Source organism: Felis catus, chromosome A2 (genome assembly GCF_018350175.1).
Source record: "Felis catus isolate Fca126 chromosome A2, F.catus_Fca126_mat1.0, whole genome shotgun sequence".
Classification (NCBI taxonomy): Eukaryota; Metazoa; Chordata; class Mammalia; order Carnivora; family Felidae; genus Felis; species Felis catus.
In genome coordinates, this window is record NC_058369.1 from 115,869,624 (window position 1) to 115,892,960 (window position 23,337).

Below are 23,337 nucleotides of genomic sequence, written 5' to 3' on the forward strand. Positions count from 1 at the left end.
CTCTCTCTCTCTCTCTCTCTCTCTCTCTCTCAAAAATAAATAAGTAAATAAAAATAACATAAAAAAAAGAATCAGATGCTTAAAGGAGCCACCCAGGTGTCCCTACATCACAGTTTTAAATTTTATTTTTATTTACTTTAAAAATTTTTAAATATTTATTTTGAGAGAGAAAGATCAAGCACACATGCAAGCTGGGGGGAGGGGGGAGAGAGAGAGAGAGAAAGAGAGAGAGAGAGAGAGAGAGAGAGAGAGAGAGAGAGAGAGAGAGAAAGAGAGAGACTCCTAAGCAGACTCCTTACTCTCAGCATAGAGTCTGACCGGGGTCCATCTCACAAACCAAACTGTGAACTCACGACCTGAGCCAATATCAAGAAGAGTCTGATGCTTAACCCAGTGAGCTACCCAGGCCCCTCCCTATATCCTAGGTTTTTAAATGCCAATTTTGAAAACACGACTGGGGGAATCTGGGGAGCTGGGCCTCCAACGACCCAGAACCTTTTCAAAATCAGCGGGAAGCTCTGTATGAAGAAATAAGCCACGTTCTGGGCATCCGTTATATGCAAAGCACTGCACTCCCTTGTCACTTGTTATCTTACAAGGAGACCTGCAAGACCAGGGGTTAGGGAGAGGCAACAGGCACCAGGTTTGTGCTTGCAGTAAACAGCATTCCAAGCCGGATGGGCTGTGCTTGGAGACGGAAGGTTTCCTGCGCCAGGAGCTGCCGCCAGGTGGAAGCGCACGCCCATGGGCCTTCGCTGCGGCTTCGGTCCGGCCAATCAGGACTCGGGCGGGAGGGGGCGCGGCCGGTGGGGGCGGAGCCGGCCCGGCTCCTCAGAGGCCGGCTTCCTAGCTGCTCCGGCTCCGAGCGCGCGGCCGGGCGTCTCTCGATTCCCCCGGCCATGGAGAGGCTGACGTTGCCTTCCGGCGGCAAGGCGGTCGTGGACGAGTACTTGGAGTACCGAAGGTGAGGCTGCGGTTTGGCGGGGCGAGGAAAACCCGGGCGGGCCGCGTCCCCGTCGCCGGAGGAGCGCTGGTGGCGCGGACAGGGGCGGGGCGCCGCCCGCCGGGGCTCCGGGAATCAGTTCCCGGGTTGTTGGGGAGGCTTACTTACATTGATATAAGTTTCGTCTTTTTGTAATTAAATATTGTAATGACATGCAGTTCTATTCTAATAAGTCTCTTCCAAGAGTGTTTAAGAGGTCTCCCTATTTGACCCCTTCCAGGAAGAATTTTTAACTCTTCTATTTATGCCGAGGTCCAAGTGTTTTTATCTAAATGGCCACTGAGGAGTTACACATTGAGTGCTCTGGCGTTATAAGGAGTAACAGACATCGTTTGCATGTTAGTTTAGTTAATAGGGTATGTCGTGAACTTCCAAACGTGCTCCCAACCCCGAGGTGCTGTTTTTAGGAGAAAGACACTACTGGTGTAGTTTCGGTGGTTCTGGAGAAACTATCACGGAAATGGAAACAGAGCCACCGCTTTGGTTTGAGGACACGACTCACTGCCCTGGGCCCTGAGGAAAGCTGATGCACCTGCGGAGACGTGTTATTTTTTCCGGTCTCCCAAGAAACATTTTTGGCAGTTGGGAGACTGGGTGAGTGGGAATTCCTGGAGAGGGACAGGCTGGAGGATGTGCGGTTGAGGGCGGCGGCGGGGGTGGGTGGTGGGGGTGTGGAAAGGGGGGGGGCGGATTGGCCCCGGGGCGGGGGTGGGGGGTTGCGGGGAGGAGAATGTGTGTGTGTAAACCGGCGTGAGGCACTTTGCCGCTCCGCCTGGAAAGCGAGAGGGGCTGCCCTGCTTAAAGGTGGTCGCTCCAAATCACCCAGGGGCGTTGGGGGAAACGGATTCCTTAGCTGATCTTCACTCCTTCTGGCTGTCTAGGTGGTATAGTTTTTGATAACAAGTAGAAATGGTAATTCTGAGTCAGACAAGTAAGAATGAGTAGCTCGATGGGTCAGGCCTTATCTCCAGTTCAGGTGGGTCCAGGTAAGGCCATGAGTCCTGTGCCCAGAACAGCTTGCATCCACCCCTCACCGCGGGCAGAGCCGGCTCCTTTAGCCTCCAAGTCTTCAGCGCTTTTCCCTGTGAGGCAGTTGTGGGCCTTGCTGTTGATTGATAACTTATTAGAGATTTAGATGTTTAGGTGTGTGGATGTGTGCCTTCATATATGGTCTTTTGCCTGGTTCAGATATTTTTTTTTTTTCAACGTTTATTTATTTTTGGGACAGAGAGAGACAGAGCATGAACGGGGGAGGGGCAGAGAGAGAGGGAGACACAGAATCGGAAACAGGCTCCAGGCTCTGAGCCATCAGCCCAGAGCCTGACGCGGGTCTCGAACTCATGGACCGCGAGATCGTGACCTGGCTAAAGTCGGACGCTTAACCGACTGTGCCACCCAGGCGCCCCTTGCCTGGTTCAGATATTAAGGCCTGGTGGAAAATTATTTTTGTAAACATGAATAACCTGGAACAGTTCGCTGTAAAAGTTAGAGCCTTGCTACTCAAGGTGTAACAGTCATGGACCAGTGGTATGGGCATCACCTGGGAACTTGTTGGAAATGCACACTCTCAGGCCCATTCCAAACCTATTAATCTGAATATGCATTTGAACTAGATCCCTTGGTTATTATGTAACTACCGTTTGAAATAGTGGCGGCTTGATTTTTTCCATAAGCTTTTGAGGTTGTAGTTTTGGAATTCAACAATGATTACCCAATACAGATGTGGGTTTGAGCTTGTGCAGATCCAAGGGTATTTGTGGGTTTAAACTCCCAGCCAGGATTTGGGTTTCCATTACCCATGTTGTCTTCTGCACTGATGTTTTTTGTACTATTGTTTTTTTTTTTTTGAGGGGAGTACTGTTTTTAAAGGAGGAAAATATTAGAATTTTTAGGAGATTAGGCTCCAGCGTTTAATGAAAAGAATGAGCATGTTTGCTTCAGGATCAAAGGAAAAATTGTGATGGATTTGTGGTAATTCTCCAGTGATAAACCTGGATCGGTAAAGTCAGATGTTATGAGTTCATTGTCTTCTTTATTTATAATCCTCTTTTACATGGGAAGCAAACGTTTTATTACCATTGTGTCTAATTTTGCTATTAACATAAGCCTGAAGTAAAAAATCAAAGCGGAAGCCGCATTTCCTTTGACTGTACAAGTATAGTTTAGTTTTAGAGTTTGCTATTTATAATCTGGAAAATAAATAATCAAGGCTTAAGAGACTTTTTTGTTCTTGTAGAATTGTTGGTGAGGACGATGGAGGGAAACATTTTACTCCTGAAGAATATGAAGAATACAAAAAAAAAGTATTACCGATGCGCTTACAAAACAGATTATTTGTGAGCTGGCGATCACCAACTGGAATGGATTGTAAACTTGTGGGTCCAGAGACACTGTGTTTTTGTACACATAGGTAAGATTAGAAAATATAAAACTATAGAAGAGTGTACTTCCTTTGATAAATAACATTACTTGTGATAATTGAGAAACATTAAAAATAGGCTTTATATAATAACCCAGACACTGTCAAAAGTTTTTTTTTTTTGCTATAATTAAAAAATTTCCAGTATATCTTATTAGAACTCATTATGGAGTCCATCACCCTAAGTATCTTTTCTCTTGCAGTTGGTTAAACGAGATTGGTACCCCTGCAGCTTTGCCAGGGGTCTACTTCACCCACTATTGGATGAGGTACCAGAGGACAGGTCATCAGAATGCAAAACTGCCTTAAGAGTTGCTTGAGTTGACCCATAGTGAACAGGTTACAACCTACAAATAGAAGCTTTTCTCCTCAAATTTACTAATCTCCCTTTGTATTTTAAGAAACATGTTGTGTTGATACCTTTCTTTAAACAAACAAAAATACAAGCACACAGCTTTTTATTGCAAATGGTCTTTTTCCAAGTAAAGCACAGGGAGGAAAGAAAATACAGGAGGCTCCAGTCATTGATGCGTATTGCCAATACCTGAGGTTTGCATTTAGCTGTGTTTGTTGTGTCCTACTTTAAATTTTACTACTGTCACAGGTCACAGTTGTAAAACCCAAAAGGACAAAGCTGCATCATGAAAAAAAAAATCGCTGAACCTATTATGTGTTTTCAGGTAACAACTTTTAACTTTCTGTTCAAAGAAACTGTGGAAGGAGAGCTGCCCTGTTCTGATAGTTTCTGGGGCGCTCTCGTGAGAGACTCTTTGTAGAGTTGCTATTTACAGACTTGCTGTCTGCCAAAGGTTGTTAAGCGGTTGCTAGGATGAGTAATGTTGTGTATAGATCTACTTGAAACGTATTTAGCAACCCGATGAAAACCACCACGGAGGAATGGAGGATGAGGGTTATGTTGATATCTTTCAGAATTGAAGAGGAGTTTGGTAAATTTGTGTTGGTTTTATCATTTATCCTTGTATAAATTTACTGCTAGTCTCATATATGTGTAATTACGTAGCATGGAATTAACCTTCAAAATTGACCCAACCCAACTTTCATCATTAAGTTCTTTAGTATCAGTTGAGCACTCAGTGAGATTTCTGTCTAAACTATTATTTTTCCCTATTATAAATATTATAGTAATTATTATTTTTAAAAGATTTTTATTTTTATATTTTAAGTTTATTTATTATTTTTGATTAATAAATCAAAATAATTTGAGTGGGGGAGGGGCAGAGAGGGAGAAACCCAGGCAGGTCTCTGCACTGTCAGTGCAGAGCCCTGCGTGGGGCTCAAACTCACAAACCATGAGATCATGACCTGAGCCGAAGTCGGATGCTTAACTGACTGAGCCACTCAGGCATCCTTATTTATTATTATTATTTTTTAAGTTTAGAGAGAGTATAAAGTGGGGGGGGTGGGAGCAGAGAGAGAGGAAGAGCGAGAATCCCAAGCAGGCTTTGCATTTTCAGTGCAGAGGCTCATGCGGAATTCGATCTAACAAACCATGATATCATGACCAGAGCTGAAATAAAAGTCAGATTCGATCTAACAAACCATGATATCATGACCAGAGCTGAAATAAAAGTCAGATGCTTAACTGACTGAGCCACCGGGCCCCCCCTATAAATACTATAATAATTATTAAGGTAAATGAAGAATATCCAGAAAAGTAGAAAGAAGACTCATCACCCAAAGCCAGCTGCTATCAATACATTTTACTATATTCATGTATTTTTTCTTCACAGTTCATTTAGTTGTTAATTATGTGTGCTCACAAATACTAAGTTTTTAATGACAGATTCAGAGAAATGTTTCCCCATTGTTATGTAGTAATCACAAACAAGATTTTTTTTTTTTAATTTGAAAAAAATTTTTTGTTTTTAATTTTAGAGAGAGAGGGAGAGTGTGAGCCAGGGAGAGGGGCAGAGGGAGAAAGAGAATCAATCCCAAGTGAGCTCAATCCCACAACCCTGGGATCATGATCTGAGCTGAAATTGAGAGTTGGATGCTCACCTGGCTAAGCCAGCCAGGCTCGCCTTAAACAAGGTTTTTAATACCTGCTCAATATTCTAGCTAGTCCAGTGGTGTTCATTGTATGTTCCCCAGAGCCTTGGAGGAAGTCTCAGGGGTGTACCAGGTAGAAGGGGAGGTTAGGGGAAGGACAGACTCTAGTTCTGGCTCTTTCCCTTGCTTTAACCAATTCTGCTTTTATCTGCTTTATATATTATGGTTCTGTAAAAGTTTTTATTTGAAAAAGGGTTTCACTGCTAAAAATTTTAAAAACTGTTGTCTAGTGGTTTACTTATTCATTCCTTTATTAATATGTTGTGTATGTATTTATGTGTGTATGTTGCTATTGTAAATACTATTGCTGATATTATCTATGCACAAAACTCTTTATACACAGAATTATTTTGTTAGGGTATATTTTTAAAAAATGAACTGTCAGGTTAAAGGATTTTTTTCTATTAAATTTGATGATTTTATTTTTATTTTTATTGAAGTGTAGTTGATATATTATGTTAGTTTCAGGTGTATAACAGTGATTCAACTATTATATATATTAGGAAATGCTATATTTGAAATTATATACACTATGGAAATGATGGATCTTTTTAAGTTTCTTGAAACAGTAAATGAGATTGTTTCTTTTGTAACACTCCTGACAGCATTGTGAATTACGTATAGTATAAAAAATGTTGGTTCTCTCTGCTAAGTGAAAAATGATATCTCATTGTTATTTTAACTTGTACTACTTAGCTTAATATTGAGAATAATAAATTTAATATTTTTTTATTGAGTGTCACCTTAAGAGCAGGAAGCGACTAGCCTATTTAAGAAAATTACAGTGTTTTAATTAACAAAGAGCTTTTGCTTCTAAAAATGTTGACAATTTATTTTGAAATTAAAAGTTAAAAATTAAATTATATTAAAATAAATTACATTATTGAACTCATATCAGTTTTAAGTAGCACACCTGTGAAAATAAATTTAAGTAATGCACTTTGATAAAAAGAATTTTTATAAAGAACCTTTTTCACACTCTTAGGTTGTCCATATTAAAGAATCTGTAGTGGTAAGTATTTTAAGCGGATTCTATTTCTTTGTATATTGCTGTGAAAATTGTTCTTAAATAACTAAAAATAAAAATATAAAAGAGTGAAAGATTTTTCTGACCAATTTCTGACATAGTTGACAGAAATACTGCAAGGGAGTTGATTTTTACCTTACTAGCAAGAAAAGCAAAATTAAAAAGAATAGTTGTGCATTTAACAGAATAGACCAATTCTAATTTCCAGCAATACTTGTATTGTTTTTACTTCTTCCCTTTTATTTTTTTAGGTATAAACAACATAAAACTGACTTTGAAACGATTCCACAGCAGCGCCCTATTAGTCTCCCTTGCCGAGCGACTGGCTGCCAGTGCAGGGCTTACCTTTATGTCCCTCTCAATGGTGCGCAGCCCATTCGCTGCAGGTGCAAGCACTTTGCCGATCAGCACAGGGCTGCGCCTGGCTTTATGTGCAATGCCTGTGAGTTAACGTTATTACAAACACACCCAACAGAATGTTTGTACTTCTTTATTGAATATTTAATGTGTCTTTGTGGCAGTTTTATTCAGCTGTGTTGTCAGTATTAAACAACACAGAAAAATTTGATGGACAGCTACTCTAACATGTTATTTTTGTGGAAAAACTTGGAGTTATTTGTATGCTTTGCAATCCTAAGCCTTAACCTCATGTAATTAAAATAAGTTAAATGATAGTGATAGATTTTAAAGAATACCTAGATGTGATGTGATTTAAATTTTTGAGTGGGGATTTTATCAACTAAATTGTATTTACAGGCTTTTAAAAAGGATTTGATAAGTTGAAAAAAATGTTATGCTTTGCTGGTAGATTATTACGTTATTGCCTAAAGCGTAGGCTGATGGGAAAAGCAATATGTAACATAATAATTTTAACACTTTATTTGTGATAGCGCTCTTACCTCAATAGCTGTACCCAAATCCCAGCCCCGATCCTTTAGGCCCTTTTACTTGATCATCCTTTTAAAAAACCCCTTGAAATAGGTAGGACATTAGTTCAGTAATTTATTCAGGAGAGAGTTATTCCAGTTTTCATAGCAGTTGGAATTGAAATACGTTATAAAACATTTTTAATGACAGTGGCAGGAATAAATGTTTCATTGGCTATGGAAGTAGTCAAATAAAACTTATTTATTGTTTATTATGTACACACTTTTTGGAAGTGTGAGCATGTAAAATTTTGTTAATGGTGTATTTTGGCTTCCATTTCAGTATGGCTTGGGTTTTTTTTTTTTTAATATATAGCAATTTTATTAAGACATAATTCAAATACTATATAACTGATCCATTTCAAGAGTATAGTTTAATGGTTTTTAATATACTCATAGAGTTGTGTGACCATCACCACAGTCGATTTTAGAACATTTTCATCACCCCCAAAAGAAACTCCATATCCATTAGTAGTCATTTCTTATTCCTTCTTCTCCCCCACCCCTAGGCAACCAACTGTCTGTATGGACTTGCATATTGTAGACATTTCATATAAATGAATATGTAGCCTTTTGTAACTGGCTTCTTTCACTTAGCATGATGTTTGTGTGAGTCATCCATTTTGTAGCATGTATCAGTACTTCTTTCCTTTTTATTGTTAAACAGTATTCCATTGTGTCCTTTTTATGTCTGTGGGTTGGCTTTCCTATGTGGCTTTTATGGGGCATTAATCCATAGGGAGGTTTCCACATTTTCTCTTCACCTGATCCTACCACTGGGCAGACATTTCCTAGCTCTCCGGTATTAGCCCAATTTCTTTTGGTCCTAGCTGGTTTTTCTAGTATTTTATTTTATTTTATTTTTCTGCTACATGCCTTACCTTGCCTTATTCATGTCAGTACCTTACAGAAGTAAGAGCAGTGGCCGGGAGGGAATTCTAGGGCTGGAGATTAGAGTTACAGAGGCCAGAGGACAGCATAGAGGGATCTGGATTCAGGTGATTGTGGCCAAGCTAAGCATTTTGAGGGCACACAGCTTAGTCCCTGTATTTAAAGACATTTAACTCCCTTTACATCTTGATTCAGGTTCCAAGTGTTCAGGATTCCATAGTTGCTTCACTTGTGCTTGTGGTCAGCCTGCATATGCTCATGACACAGTAGTGGAAACTAAGCAAGAAAGACTTGCTCAGGGAAAACCAGTGGGACAGGATGTCCCTTATGCAGCAATGGGAGGTTTGACTGGCTTCAGCTCACTGGCAGAAGGCTACATGCGATTAGATGACAGTGGGATTGGTAAGTGACAATCTATGGAATGTGAGTTTGTTATACTGTTTTATGTGTGCTGACAATAGTGTAGCCCTATATTTGTTTTATACTTTATATTCTTTGTTTTTTTCCAGAAAAAGTCTCTCATTTTATTTTTATTTTTTATAAAGGTTTAATGCCACTATAAAATATATGGTTATTACAGAAAATTTAGAAAACACAAGAATAAAAGATCACGCCTACCCCAATACCCAAATCCCAACCCAACCCTGTTTGTAATAGCTGAATATTTCTTTTATTTGATATGATAGAGTTTACCTAACTGTTACCCTGTTGTATGCATGTTTTTGCCATTATAGCCATCTCATTTTGGAAACAGCCTTATGTCTATGTGTGTGTATGTCTATGCATGTGTGTACATGTTATCACATGATAATGTATGCACACACTGCTTGCATACATGAAAGTTAAGTAATATAGGGAAAAGTTCTGTTGGATGTGTCTTGAACTATTGAAGGTAGCTGGATTCTTCTTTTTTTGATCCTTCTGAGTTGACTAGGATTGGGGAGAATATGGTTCCCGTTTATTTATTTATTTATTTATTTATTTATTTATTTATTTTTAATGTTTATTTATTTTTGAAGGAGAGACAGAGCATGAGCGGGAGAGGGGCAGAGAGAGAGGGAGACAGAATCCCAAGCCGGCTCCAGGCTCCGAGCTATCAGCATAGAGCCTGATGCGGGGCTCAAACCCATGAACTGTGAGATCATGACCTGAGCCAAAGACCTGACCCAGAGTGGGTTGCCTAACTGATCCATCCAGGTGCCCCTATTTTTTAAAAATTTCTTAAAGTTTATTTATTTTGAGACAGAGAAACTGCACATGCGAGAGCACGAGTGGAGTAAGGAAAGGGAAGGGTGGAGAGAAAGAGAGAATCCCGAGCAGGTTCCATGCTCACAGTGTGGAGCCCCATGCAGGGCTTGAACTTACCAACCATGAGATCATGACCTGAGCTGAAATCCAGAGTTGGTGGCTTAACCAACTGAGCCACCTAGGGGCCCAGGTTCCTATCTACTTTAAATACTTTGTGTAGGAACTTTTTTGTATTCTTTTTTTTTCTTTCATTTTTTCATTACAAAAATTATATAAAGATGAACAAACATTTTCTTGTTATAAAGATTCAAACAATAGAAATGAAGCCAACTGGTGGCTCAGTTGGCTAAGTGCTGGACTCTTGATTTCAGCTCAGGTCATGATTTCGTGGTTTGTGAGTTTGAGTTCCCTGTAGGGCTCCATGCTAATAGCACAGAGCCTGCTTGGGATTCTTTTGTCCCTCTCTCTCTGCACCTCTCCTTCCACCCCAAATAAATAAATAAACTGAAAAAAAAAGAAAAATGAAGTACTGCAAGGACCCCTTAAACACTTCTCTTTACCCGAGATTCTTTTCAGAGAGTAATTTGCTGTCAACAATTGATATTTATTTTTCTTTTTAGCATACATTTTTATAGTTTTTATCTTGGAAAAAATTTGAAGGCCTGTCATATCAGGACACACAAATCTATTTAATTCTTTTAAACTGCTGCATAATATTTCACACTATAGATTTATCAGGTTTTCTAAACCATTTCTGTGGTTTTTTTTCTTTTTTTTCCCTGAGACTTGTTGCTTTTAATAAATCAACAATGCTGCACTAAAGGTGCACAGTCAGACAAATGTACATATTTACAGTTCTTGGGAGCGTTTCCTTGTAAAATGCAAGTGCATGGGGCTGATCTTGCCTTCTCAGCCCTGCCCACTGGCCAGGCCCCCTTTGATCATGGTGCTTTGTGGGATTTTTCTAAACCTTGTTCATGAAATTTAGATGGTTTCCTTTTTGTTTTTTGCCTTTACATACAGTCCTGCCGAAAACATCCTTGAACTTGCTTCCTTGTATACTACATAAATTTGAGCCTAAGGTAGATACAGAGAAGTAGAATAATTGTTGGGTTGAAGTGTGTGAGATTTAATACATGCTGTCAAATTGCCTTCCAACAATGCCTCACTTGTTTATGCTTCCTCTAATGATTTTTTAGCTTCCCTGTTTCTCACATTTATGCTGATCATTGATATCATTAAACCCAATTTTTTGTCCAGTCTGACCTGTGAAATGTTATTGTTTCAGTTTGATTTCCCTAGTTATTAGTGGGATAAGAGTCTTCTCGTAGTTATTGGCCATTTTACTTTCTATACTTATCTGTTCATATACTTTGCTCACTTTTATGCTTTTAACTTTTCTCATTTATTTATTGGAAGTCTTCTATATTCTGTCTACTGATCTTTTGTCATTTACTTTGCAGATATTTTCTTCCAATCTGTCATTTGTTGTCTTGGCTTTTTTTTTTTTTTTTTTAATGTTTACATATTTATTTTTGAAAGAGAGAGAGGAGAAGCAGGGGAGAGGCAGAGAGAGAGGGAGACACAGAATCCAAAGCAGGCTCCAAGCTCCAGGCTCCAAGCTGTCAGCACAGAGCCTGATGCAGGGCTTGAACTCATGAACCGTGAGATCATGACCTGAGCCGAAGTCGGATACTTAACCGACTGAGCCACTCAGGTGCCCCTTGGTTTGTGTTTGTTTAATACAGTTTTTAAATTTTGGAGGCAATTTTTATAACTATGTTCACCTTCATTTTACTTTAATACTTAATTTTTTTGTTTTTTCATGTATTTGGAATATATTTTTTGGGAAAGTGTGAGTTATGTATAACTTCAGGTTTTGTCCAAATTGGTGGCAAGTTATCCAAACACAGTTCTTTCCCTAGTTATTTGAAAGTTTATCTTTCTCACATTCTGTCATACTCACTGTTTTGTGGCATTGGACTATTTGTCTATCTTGTGCCAATATTACATACATTTAATTATTATTCCTCATAGAGTGTTTTGATGTTTGGTATGGTAAATTCCTCCTGTTTGTGTGTGTATGTGTGTGTGTGTGTGTGTGTGTGTGTGTGTGTGCGTGTGTGTGTGTTTCAAGATTCCTTGATATATCTTTGCATTTTCTCTTCTAGGTAATTTTACAACCAGCTTGTTAAATTCCATAAGTAAATCATTTTTCAGTTTTCTTGGGTGCATGATCGTATTAAACTCATGAAATAGTTAACAGAAGATCCAGTTATAAGTGACAGAAAAAATAATGATGTTGTTGATGATGATTGCAGCTTTGTACTGCCAGGAGTCTTTCTAGCCTCTTTACATCTATTAGCTCATTTAGTCCTCCCTATAACTTTGAGTTAGGTACTATTATTACTTTTATTTTGCAGATAAGGAAACTCAGCACAGAAAAGTGCAATATCTTGTTCTTTGTTATTCGGCTAGTAAGCGGTAGGTTTGGTTCCAACTCAGAAATTGTTCTGGGCTTGTCAGTGTGCCTCATTGTTGCCTCTTTCTGTGCAACAACCATACTGTTTTCAATACTATAACTTTATAATAAATTAATATTTATGATTTCATTTTGTTACTTAAGAATTTTCTTGTGGCATCTGGGTGGCTCAGTTGGTTGAGCATCTGACTTTGGTTCAGGTCATGATCTCGTGGTTCACAAGTTTGAGCCCCATGTCGGGTTCTGTGCTGACAGCTCAGAACCTGGAGCATGCTTCAAATTCTGTCTCCTCTCTTTGCCCCTCCCCTGCTCGTGCTGTATCTCTCTCTCTCTCTCTCTCAAAAATAAGTAAAAACATTAACAAAAAAGAATTTTCCTGACTATTCTTATTCTCTAATTTTTTCAGAACTTTGGCATTATTTTTTGAAAACATTCTATTATTACAAAATATTTTATTATTTAGTTGATAACACATTGAATGTGTACATTAATGTAGGAAGAATTGATATTTTATTTTTTATTTTTTTATATTTATTATTTTTTTAAGAGAGAGAGCATAAGCAGGGGAGAAGGGCAGAGTTAGAGAATCTTTTTTTTTTTTCATTTTTTTAAATGTTTATTTATTTCTGACAGAGAGAGAGAGCATGAGCAGGGGAGGGGCAGAGAGAGAGGGAGACACAGAATCTGAAGCAGGCTCCAGGCTCTGAGCTGTCAGCACAGAGCCTGACACGGGGCTCGAACTCACAGACCGCGAGATCATGACCTGAGCTGAAGTCAGATGCTCAACTGACTGAGCCACCCAGGCACCCTGAATTTTTAAAGTTTATTTATTTATTTTGAGAGAGGGAAAGCGAGCAGGGGAGGGTCAGAGAGAGAGGGAGAGAACCCCAAGCAGGCTCTGCACTGTCAGCACAGAGCCTGATGTGGGGCTTGAACCCACAAACCATGAGATCATGACCTGGCAAAACCAAGAGTCAGGTGCTTAACAAACTGAACCACCCAGGTGCCCTGGTTGAGAGAGAGAGAGAGAGAGAGAAAGAGAGAGAGAGAGAGAGAGAGAGAGAGAGAGAGAGAGAGAGAGAGAGAGAGTCTTAAGCAGGCTCCACCACGCTCAGCATGGAGCTCAACAACCCTGGGATCATGACCTGAGCTGGAATCAAGAGTCAGCCGTTCAACTGACTGAGCCACCCAGGTGCCCCAGGAAGAATTGATATTTTAAAATATTGAGTATCTTCATTTGTCTTTTTCTATGTAGGGTGGAATTCTGAAGTTATCTTCATGAAAGTCCTCTATTTCTTAATTTTCTTAATTCTATTTCTAGGTATTTCTTTTTTTTTTTTTAAATAGCTATCATACGTGGGTTTTTTTTTTTTTTTTCCTTCCTTTAAATTTTCTAGCTGGTTATTATTTGTTTATAAAAAAGCAAATGTTGGCTGGCTCACTCAGTAGGGCATGTGACTCTTGATCTTGGGGGTTATGGGTTCAAGTCACACATTGGTTGTGGAAGCCTACTTAAAATTTAAAAAAAAAAAAAGATTGCTTCTGTTACCAGTCATTATTACTTAATCTTAAGAGTTTAAAATAAATGTTTGGTTGATGTTGTAAATAATGGTATTTTTGCCTTTTCCAATATTTCTGGCTCTTACTCTTGACTAGTTACAATGGCTGGTACTTGCAGAACAGTGCTAGGGAATAGTGGGAAGAGCTGGCATACTTGCCTTCTTGTGACTTCTGGTATTTTATCACTTAAGCATCTTTATAATGTAAGGAAAGAAAATCTCTCCCTTTTTTGCCCCCAGGGGAAGGTGGGGTGAAGAAAGGTGAGAGTGAAGAGAGGAAATAAGTTGTTTTTGTCTTGATATCAGATGTAGGGGAGCCTGGGGCAGAGGGACATCTGCTCTGTTAGCTATGTAGAGTCCTGGACAGAGATGGTATCTTGCTGGAATTTGGTTCCTTTATGACGCAGAAGGAGTCCATCATTTCCAACTCCTAGTGGGTGGTTGGCAGGCAGTTGAGCTGTTAGGCCGTGGGACATGCTCTGACATTTATCATAGCAAGGGGACACCGAGCAGAGCTAAAGGTGGGTACCCTGAGCTCTGGGGGATTCAATAGAGGAAGTTGTAGGCATTGAGGAGTCTGACTTTTAGTGAGAACACGCGTTAGGACCTACCAAGCTGTGGGTCTAAATTACCACTTACCAGCCTTGAGCATTTGAGATAAGTAGTGCATTCAGCAGCCAGAGGACAGCACAAGGACCTGAGTGGATGTCAGTCCCTTGTCTTATATTCCTACAAGCCACAGGAGACAGGAGCTAGAGAAGGAACAGACAGGAATCTGAAAAAATGAGCAATTGTTTAGGTTTAGGTTATAAGGAAGTACTCAATTTTATTTTATTTTTTTAAGATTGTTTTTTAGGTTTATTTATTTTGAGAGAGAGAGAGAGAGAGCGCGCATGCAAATGAGCATGAAAGGGGGAGGGTCAGAGAGAGAGGGAGAGAGAGTGAATCCCAAGCAGTCTCTGTACTGTCAATTCAGAGCCCATGCGGGGTTTGATCTTAACGGACTGTGAGATCATGACATGAGCCAAAATCAAGAGTCAGACACTTAACCGACTGTGCCCCCAGCTTCCTTACTTTTGATTTAAAAGTCAATGTAGTTAGCAATGGGTATTCATAATTTGTGGATGAATCTTTATTTAATTGAATTTTTCTTTATTTTTCATACTTCGTTTTGAGATGGTTTCCTAGAGAGGAACAGAGTAAAAACACACTTATACTGCCCTCTTCAATTAGAGGTTCTTTGTCACGAATGTCTTGCTTTTTAAATTTTAAAAAAAATGTTTATGTATTTTTGAGAGAGAGAGCATGCACATAAGCAGGGGAGGGGCAGAGAGAGAGGGAGACACAGAATCTGAAGCAGGCTCCAGGCTCTGAGCTGTCAGTACAGAGCCTGATGTGGGGCCCGAACCCATGAATTCCAAGATCATGGCCTGAGCTGAAGTTGGATGCTTAACTGACTAAGCCACCCAGGCCCCATAAATGACTTGCTTTTGATAGTGTTTTTGTGACTATATTAAGGTTTTATTCATGCATAATTTTTTTTCTGTGAAGAAGATCTCTGAGAAATAAAAAAATACTTTTACCTAATTCCCTTTACATGGCAGATAAAAATTTAACTAAAAATTTCTTTTTTATAGAAAGGACTTTTCTAATTATTCTGCTGAGGTTCTAATTTATTTTGCATGGAAATAACTTTTTTGTATTTTAACAGAGAGATTTAATTTTCATTCTTCATGCATTTTGTTATCAGGTGCACCTTCAATGGAATTTTTAGACTCTCCAGTTTCAGCCATGGACCACCCATTTCTGAAAGCGTTTCAAGCATCATCTAGTTCTTCTCCAGAAACACTAACAGATGGTAATGAAAATAAATTGACAAATATTTTTGGATGTGGTAAATAAGAATGTAGATTGATTTCATTTTTTAGATCTTTTTTTCTTCAGTATTACCACAATTTGGTTATCATTTTACTTTTTAACCATGCACTGAGAAAAAAGCAAGAAACTTCTTTTGGTGGGCAAAATTTCTAAACAGGAGCATTACGAGTATTCTAATAATTCAATAATTTAAAATTTTAAAACCTTATTTTTGCATGTGATTGTTTTGATGTCTGAGTAAGAGAGCCCTCTAGTGGACTGCCTTGATCCTTCAGGCTCTCCCAATCAGGATGTAATCCAGTGGTAAGTATAAATTAGCAAGGTTTTGTCATTTATAAATGATGCATATACATATAAATTATACATTATACATATACATGAGTTTTATTAATTTTTAAGCACTTGTATTCTATTTCCTTTATTAAGACAAAACATTGAAGAAGGAATTTTTTTTTTAGTGTTTATTTTTGAGAGAGAGAGAGACAGACAGACAGACAGGGCACGAGCAGGGGAGGGCAGAAAGAAAGAGGAAGATACAGAATCTGAAGTAGTTTCCAGGCTTGAACTGTCAGCACAGAGCCCAATACGGGGTTTGAACTCACAAACCATGAGATCATGACCTGAGCCGAAGTCGGACGCTTTAACCGACTGAGCCACCTAGGTGCCCCTGAAGAAGGAATTTTTATGGTGCATTAGGTATTTAATATTTGCAAGTATTTTTAAATGAGAATTTTAAAAAATAATTTCATATAATCTTTTCATGTACCCTGACTTTCTCCACAAGGGATTTTAGGGCTACTTACATACTTACAAAAACAACACACAACAAAGTAATGATAAAATATAGATAGAAGTAAGAAATGTAAACCAAGAAAAAGGATACAATTATATCAACTTTCCAGGTTGATGTAATTGCTGATGATGTAATTAAGCTTTAGTTTTGACTGAGTGTAGTGGCATCCAAGGCACAGAGAAAGGTGTGATCAGCCAAATACTTTTCATTATTAGAAAGACTCATCATATTATTGTGAGTTCCACAGTGTTAATGAAAGGTATACTGGTGCTGGATTTTATTTTATTTTATTTTATTTTATTTTATTTTATTTTATTTTATTTTATTTTATTTTATTTTATTTTATTATTCTATTCTGTTCTATTCTATTTTATAATTATTATTTTTTAACATTTATTGCTGAGAGAGAGAGGCAGAGCATGAGCGGGGGAGGGAGAGAGAGAGATACAGAATCTGAAGCAGGTTCTAGGTTCTGAGCTGTTTGTTAGCACATGGCCCAATGCAGGGCTCGAACTCACTAACTGCGAGACCACAACCTGAGCTGAAGTCGGATGCTCAACCAACTGAGCCACCCAGGCACCCTACCAGTGGTAGATTTTAAAGATGTGTCTATAGTGTGAACCTCAATGATGCAGTGGCCCAAGGTCCTTGAAAACTTTTTTCAGCAAATGCAGCATGTGGTTGCTCATTTCTGATAGTCACCTTGATAAAAGTGGTGAAATACTGTTTTACCGGATAAATGGTAGCATATCATTAAAATGCAACTCAATGAAGGTGATTCTACAAGTGACTTAGCTCAAATGGTCCAACATGATCCAGAGAAAGACCCGTAGTTTTGAGATGGATAGGCAGCACATATTCTAAGCATTTTTTCTTACTTTTCTCAGTAGGCTTTTGTTACATAGTTGACAGAGTGTGGTTATACTCTGTGCTGATTGTCTGTAGTTAGGTGATTTTTGTGTTGCTGGTTGTGGTGAATTTATATGCTTTGAAAACTAGAACATGTATTCACGTTGATATTCTTTTTTGGATATGAAAGGACCCAAGCAGCACATTCACCTGAAATGAAGGTGAACTTTTCATGGAACAAGGCTCTTAGTGTCCTTAGTGTTTTCTTCATGAAATCCCGATTTTCCTTCCTAGAGCAATTTTAAATTCCTTTTACAACATAAACTATTGCTTGTTTAGCTTTAAAAAGTGAATACCAAAGGGGAGCCTGGGTGGCTCACTTGGTTGAGCATCTGACTCTTTGATTTTGGCTCAGGTCATGATCCAGGGTTGTGGGATCTAGCCCTGCATCGGGCTCTGTGCTGAGCATGGAGCCCACTTAAGATTCTGTCTCTCCCTCTGCCCCTCTCCCCTGCTCTCTTTCTCTCTCAAAAAAAAAAAAAAAAAAAAAAAAAAGGAATACCATGGAAAATGGTTAAAATTATTTTAGTTTTGAAAAGTTTCAAAGCAGGTAGTATCTTGGTTGCTTATACACACTGCCATAGTCCATTCGGACAGCTATAACAAAATACCATAGACTGTGTAGCTTATAAACAAAAATTTATTTCTCATGGTTCTGGAGGTAGGGAAATCCAAGATCAGGGCACCAGCATGGTTGTGTTCCGGTGAAGGTCCTCTTCTTGGTTCATAGCTGGTCCCTTCTCATTGTGTCCTCATATAGTGGAAGAGTTGAGGGATCTCTGTAAGAGCACGAGTCCCATTTGTGAGGATTCCACACTCATGACCTAACACCTCCCAAAGACCCCACCTCTTAAGACCATCTCACTAGGCATTATGATTTCAACAGATGAATTTGAGGAGAACACAAACATTCAGACCATAGCATAGACCTTCTGTAATTACTTCTGTGTGTTATTGGTTATGGTGTTACATGAATTTCTAGTTTCACTATAAAATTTAAAATGTCATTGAAGAAAGCAAAGTGTGCTCTTATGTGAAGTAGCTATATGGTGTTATTTAATATGAACCAGTTGGACATTAGCAGAATGTTTGCCAATAAAAATTACTTTGACTTACAATGCTCTGAACTCTAAAAAATAATTAGGTGGTAGGATTAATTACCATTTAGACCATTCTGGTTTGAAAAATAAGAATTCATCATTGGTAACAGTAAAGTTTTCTTTCTTTTTTTTTTAATTTCAGGAGAATTTATAATGATGTAAATATATCACATAGAATTTTTTTTCTTTATTAGTAGGTACAAGTGGTCAAGTTTCTTCCTTAAAGAGACCTGAAGAGGATGATATGGCTTTCTTTGAAAGACGATACCAAGAAAGGGTAAGTCTGTGGGGAAATCTGCTTACTTTAAGCATTTACTTGTGACAAAGACACAGTAGAATTACATATTGATTGTGGATCATCATTGAAAATAATTTATAAAGTCTCTACTTATAGCTGTATTAGGACTTGAGGCTTATTTAGAATGATTCAGAGAGAAACAGGATGAATGAATAATATGATATCTAATATGCTAATTTATGAAGGTCATAAATATTGATTAAATGTACAAATAAAATCGTCAATAATAAACACCAACTATCAGCAGATTTGTAAATTACGTGTATCTTGAATTCTTTTTTTAATCTTGAAATTTTAATATGTAATATTTCTTCTTCTCAGTGCATTCAAGGTATATCTAGACTCAAATTAAAATTACCCATTAGTCTTTAAGAAATAGAACACAAAACCTAAATGTATGTTAGCGATCCTGAGAGCTCAGCAACTGTAGTATTGATGTTTTCCCAGCTTTCGCTAGTGATAATTTTCATCAGTTCTCCACCACACTATAAACTCCTTAGGGATAAACAGTATTTGGTTCCTTTTTATATTTTCTTCAGAATTAACTACAGTGCATTGCACATAATAACTTTTCAATAAATATTTATGGAAAATTGAACAAGTAAACACATTGATCATCACTTTCATACATCTCATAAAGTTACACATTTGATGCATTTCCTGGCAGTGTTCATATTTGATAGCTTTATTTTTGGTTATTGCCAGATGAAAGTGTGTTGGTTTGATGAGGTATGGGGAATGGTATCCATCCATATGGTACATTACCCAAAGTGCTTTTCTTAGGATTATTTTATAGTTGTTCAGTGGCTATTTATTATCTCTCCAACTGGGTAATAAGTGATAAGAAAGTAAAGACACTCTTGTCACTTTTTGTTGTAGCTTATTGAGTAACTGAAGGGTGGTAAAAGGAGACCATTAAATAAATTCACCTTCCAAGAGGAGAGGAAGGGTGTAGGGGGCAGAGATCAGCTTGGTTTTCCTGATGAAGAATTTTGAAGCAGAGGGGGAGTGTCCTAGATATGATTTAAGGCAGAGAAAGAACTAGAACTTTTTGCAGTGATGCAAATGTTCTATACCTGTGCTGTAGCTATTCATTATATGTAGCTCTATAAATCTAAATTTAAATCAACTGAAACTTAAAATTATTTTCCTCAGTCACACCAGCCACATTTCAATTGCTCAGTAGGCCACGTATGGCTAGTGGCTACCTTAACTAGAAAGTACTCATCTAAAGGTAAAAGGTGGTGGTAGGATCTCTGGAAGGGAGATTAAATGGCCAGAGTGAAGAAAGAAAAGGCTATTTTTACAGTATCATTAAGGATAGACTTTTTGAATTAAATCAGTCTCCATTCTTGGAATACACAGGTGCACAGCTGAATTTTAGTTTTTTGTCCTAGGCTCATGAGGAACAGTGTTCTAGAACTCCTTCCTTCCTTCCTCCAGAAGCCTGGGTAGTATTGACTACCTTGAAAACATGCCAGTTGGTGTTTGCCTGTGGGAAGATAATGGGGGGAGTTCTTATCTATGATTGTTTTAGAGGATATACCTGGCCAATCCAGGCTACTTATTATAAATAGACCTAGAATTTATGGATTTATGAGATGTAGTTTATAACTCTCCAGCTTGTGTGATTTGTGGATTTATGAGACACAGCTTATAAACTCGCCAGCCTGTGTGATTAATGGAGTATAAAAACTAAGAAGTTCAAAGCTAAACAACTTCTTCTGAGCTGACATGTACTATAGACATTATTAGTACTTGCATTTTACTCCATGCACTGTTGAGGGAAAAGGGATAACTAGGAAGCTCAATCTGATAGGTCAGGGCCCCTTTAGAAAGCAATGCGATGTCTGTATCTGGTTTTTGCTTGTATCCTTTGCTAATCATTGGTAACATTTAGTGTGGGGAAGGATCTATGATAAATATGAGTTGGCTTTGATAGTTGATGCCTTTGTGGTAACATGGTTTACTAACTACTTTTAGATATTATTGAAGAGTTGCTTCATTGCTTTTATATCTTAGGTCAAGTTATTTCTTCCATTGTGGATGACCCTTGGTCTCCTATCCCCAAGAAAGGAGAATTTTATTAAGGAAACAGTTATCAAAGGCCAACTAGGTGCAAGGTGCTATTGCTGTTAGTGCCAGGAAATTGAAAAAGAAAAAAGGAAGGGGGAGATATCTTTGCTCTTCAGACACTAGACTAGGTGGATGTATTTGCTAAGTACTATTTTAAATGAGGAAACCCTGCTTTAGCTTTGTTTGGTTGTTTAGCATTTTCTCTCTTTTTTGATATTACATAAAGCTAACACTTGGCCCTAAATGAGGGGAAAGGATTTGTTGTCTGCTTATTGAGTACCTAGATCTTTATATATACGATCTTATTTACACCTTTAGAACAACCCTGAGAACCACCTATTATTATGACCTTTTTTTTTTTTACAAATGAGAAAATTATTGGTTATGTAGCTTGTCTCAAATAGTTAATAAATGGTAAAGATTCAAATATGCTTTTATAATCTTTGCCTATAATCTTTGCCTTAATATAGGGTATTTTTTAGAGGTCCTTCAGATGACCTGCTGACTGATCCAGTGTATAAGAGTGATATGAATGTATGATTTCTTGTTTTTTTCCTTTAAAGCTTATTTATTTATTTTTGAGACAGAGGGAGGGAGAGGAAGTGGGGGAGGGGCAGAGAGAGAGAGAGAGAAAGAGAGAGAGAGAGAGAGAGAGAGAGAGAGAGAGAGAGAGAATCCCAGGCAGGCTCTGTACTGTCAGCACAGAGCCCAATGCGTGGCTCGAACCCACGAACCATGAGTTTGTGACCTGAACCAAAGTCAGATGCTTAACCAACTGAGCCACCCAGGCACCCCTGAATGTATGATTTCTGAATCAGGTCCTAACCAACTCAGAGAGGAGAGAGAGGGGAAAAAATGGGGATGAGACAAATGTAAGATATAAACATTTTATTATTGGGATGTTATGATTTACAATTTGATAAGATTGGGTACTAGGTCCCTTCTGGTTTCTTGATATTATTCCTATCACCTTAGAAGGTAGGAGGCCCTGCCTCCACCTATCATGCCCCATATTTTGTCCCCCTTTCTCTTGCAGAGAGAAGGCAGTGGTGTTGCCTCTGGGAATTGTAAGAGGCAAGTGGGCTCTCTGTTCTCTGGGACCTTTTTTCCCATGGAAGGGGTTTAAATGTTTCCAAAAGGTCAGAAAGCCACTAGTAAGGAATGCAAGCTGCTGCTTTGCTTCAGTTATAGTGGAGCCTTCAGGGATGTCACTGTGGAAATGTGAAAACCACAATTAGAGGACACTGTCCTTACAGTAGCCCATGTGCCAGAGATAATTCAGCTGCATTAGGTATATTCTGTAGGGAATATGCATAGGCTGGATGTATGGTTAGGTATTTAAGCTTTTGTAAGACAGTTTTTAAGTGGAAGTTAAAATACACTTAGTAATTTTCTCCAAAGCAATATTCACTATGTTATTTTTATTAAAATGCTTCTGTAAAGTTGAAATCAAACCACAGTTTAAAAATGCAGTTAGGTCCCTTTAACTATTAGATTTTGGTTTTAGAATTTAGCAGCTTAAGAATTGCTAAGTAACTGTGTGAAATGGCTGTGATAAATGAGACATGAATCCAAATAAGGTGTGTACAACCTTTTTTTCTTTAGGATGTTTTACACATTATTGTATCAACAAATATTTTAATTTTACAGATAAAAATGGAAAAGGTTGCTAAGCAGAAAGGAAAAGCACCGTTGCCGTCAAGTACAAAACCTTCATGAAGACTATCAAATTAAAACCATCATCCAAATAGGTTTTGTTTGTGTTTATTTAAATACAATAATAGTTTATTTTCTCCCAAATTATTTACTTCTTTTACTATGTAAAAATGTCATTTTGGTTGTTTCCTTAATTTTTAAAAAAAATTTTTTAAATATTTATTTTTGAGAGATCAAGAGAGAGAGAGAGAGACAGAGTGTGAGTGGAGGAGGGGCAGAGAGAGAGGGAGACACAGAACTTGAAGCGGGCTCCAGACTCTGAGCCGTCAGCACAGAGCCTGACGCGGGGCTCGAACCCACGAACTGTGAGATCATGACCTGAGCCGAAGTCGGACGCTCAACTGACTGAGCCACCCAGGTGCCCCATTGTTGTTTTCTTAATTTATTTAAACAAGTGAGAATACTTTATATTACTTCTGTCAAAAGTCATGATTTCATATCTTGTATATACTTTTTGTCTCTCTTAACAAATGAGGTTATTTTCATATTAGTCAAAATGAGAAAATACAGTAACTGTTTTTAGTCTGTCATACATTATCTTTTTAAGGCTATTTAGAAAATTAAATATGTTATTGAGGGTTTTGACCACTGCTTAAAATGAGTAAGTTAAAATCTTGATTTTTTATTTTTCAAGCTTTGTAATCTTGATTTATGTTTTTAAATAAAAAGCTATATTTTAAAATTATATAATCATTTTCTAGTGGTGTCTACTGATTTTTTAAGTTGTTTTGTTAACTATGGGTTGTATATAACTGTATTGACACTTCTTGTGTGCTACTTCAAATCCTCTTGGCCCCACCTCTCACTCCATTACTGCTGTGAAACAGTTTGAGGCAGACTCTGACAGCTTCTTATGGACAAAAGTACAAATTTCATTTGGTGGCATTTCATCTTGGGAGCATTTCATGACTCTCTCGCTTTTTTCTCCAGGGATCTTCTGAC

At 38.1% G+C, this 23,337-nt stretch overlaps 1 protein-coding gene across 3 annotated transcripts; it reads left to right on the top strand.

The window, feature by feature from the left end:
• Window positions 1-809: 809 nt before the first annotated feature.
• On the top strand, window positions 810-22,429 carry FAM221A (family with sequence similarity 221 member A). 3 transcript variants are annotated; one of them, XM_045052505.1, is made up of 8 exons: window positions 831-964; window positions 1,411-1,597; window positions 3,240-3,413; window positions 6,771-6,961; window positions 8,532-8,738; window positions 15,376-15,483; window positions 18,500-18,582; window positions 22,330-22,429. In XM_045052505.1, the coding sequence occupies exons 2-8, from the start codon at window positions 1,530-1,532 to the stop codon at window positions 22,396-22,398; spliced, it is 900 nt and encodes a 299-aa protein (XP_044908440.1). In that variant the 5' UTR covers window positions 831-964; window positions 1,411-1,529; the 3' UTR covers window positions 22,399-22,429. The 3 variants fall into 3 exon arrangements, with proteins under 3 accessions (XP_044908441.1, XP_044908440.1, XP_044908442.1); XM_045052506.1 differs by lacking the exon at window positions 1,411-1,597 and having other exon boundaries at window positions 810-964; XM_045052507.1 differs by lacking the exons at window positions 831-964; window positions 22,330-22,429 and adding an exon at window positions 15,746-15,806 and having other exon boundaries at window positions 1,442-1,597.
• Window positions 22,430-23,337: the final 908 nt, after the last annotated feature.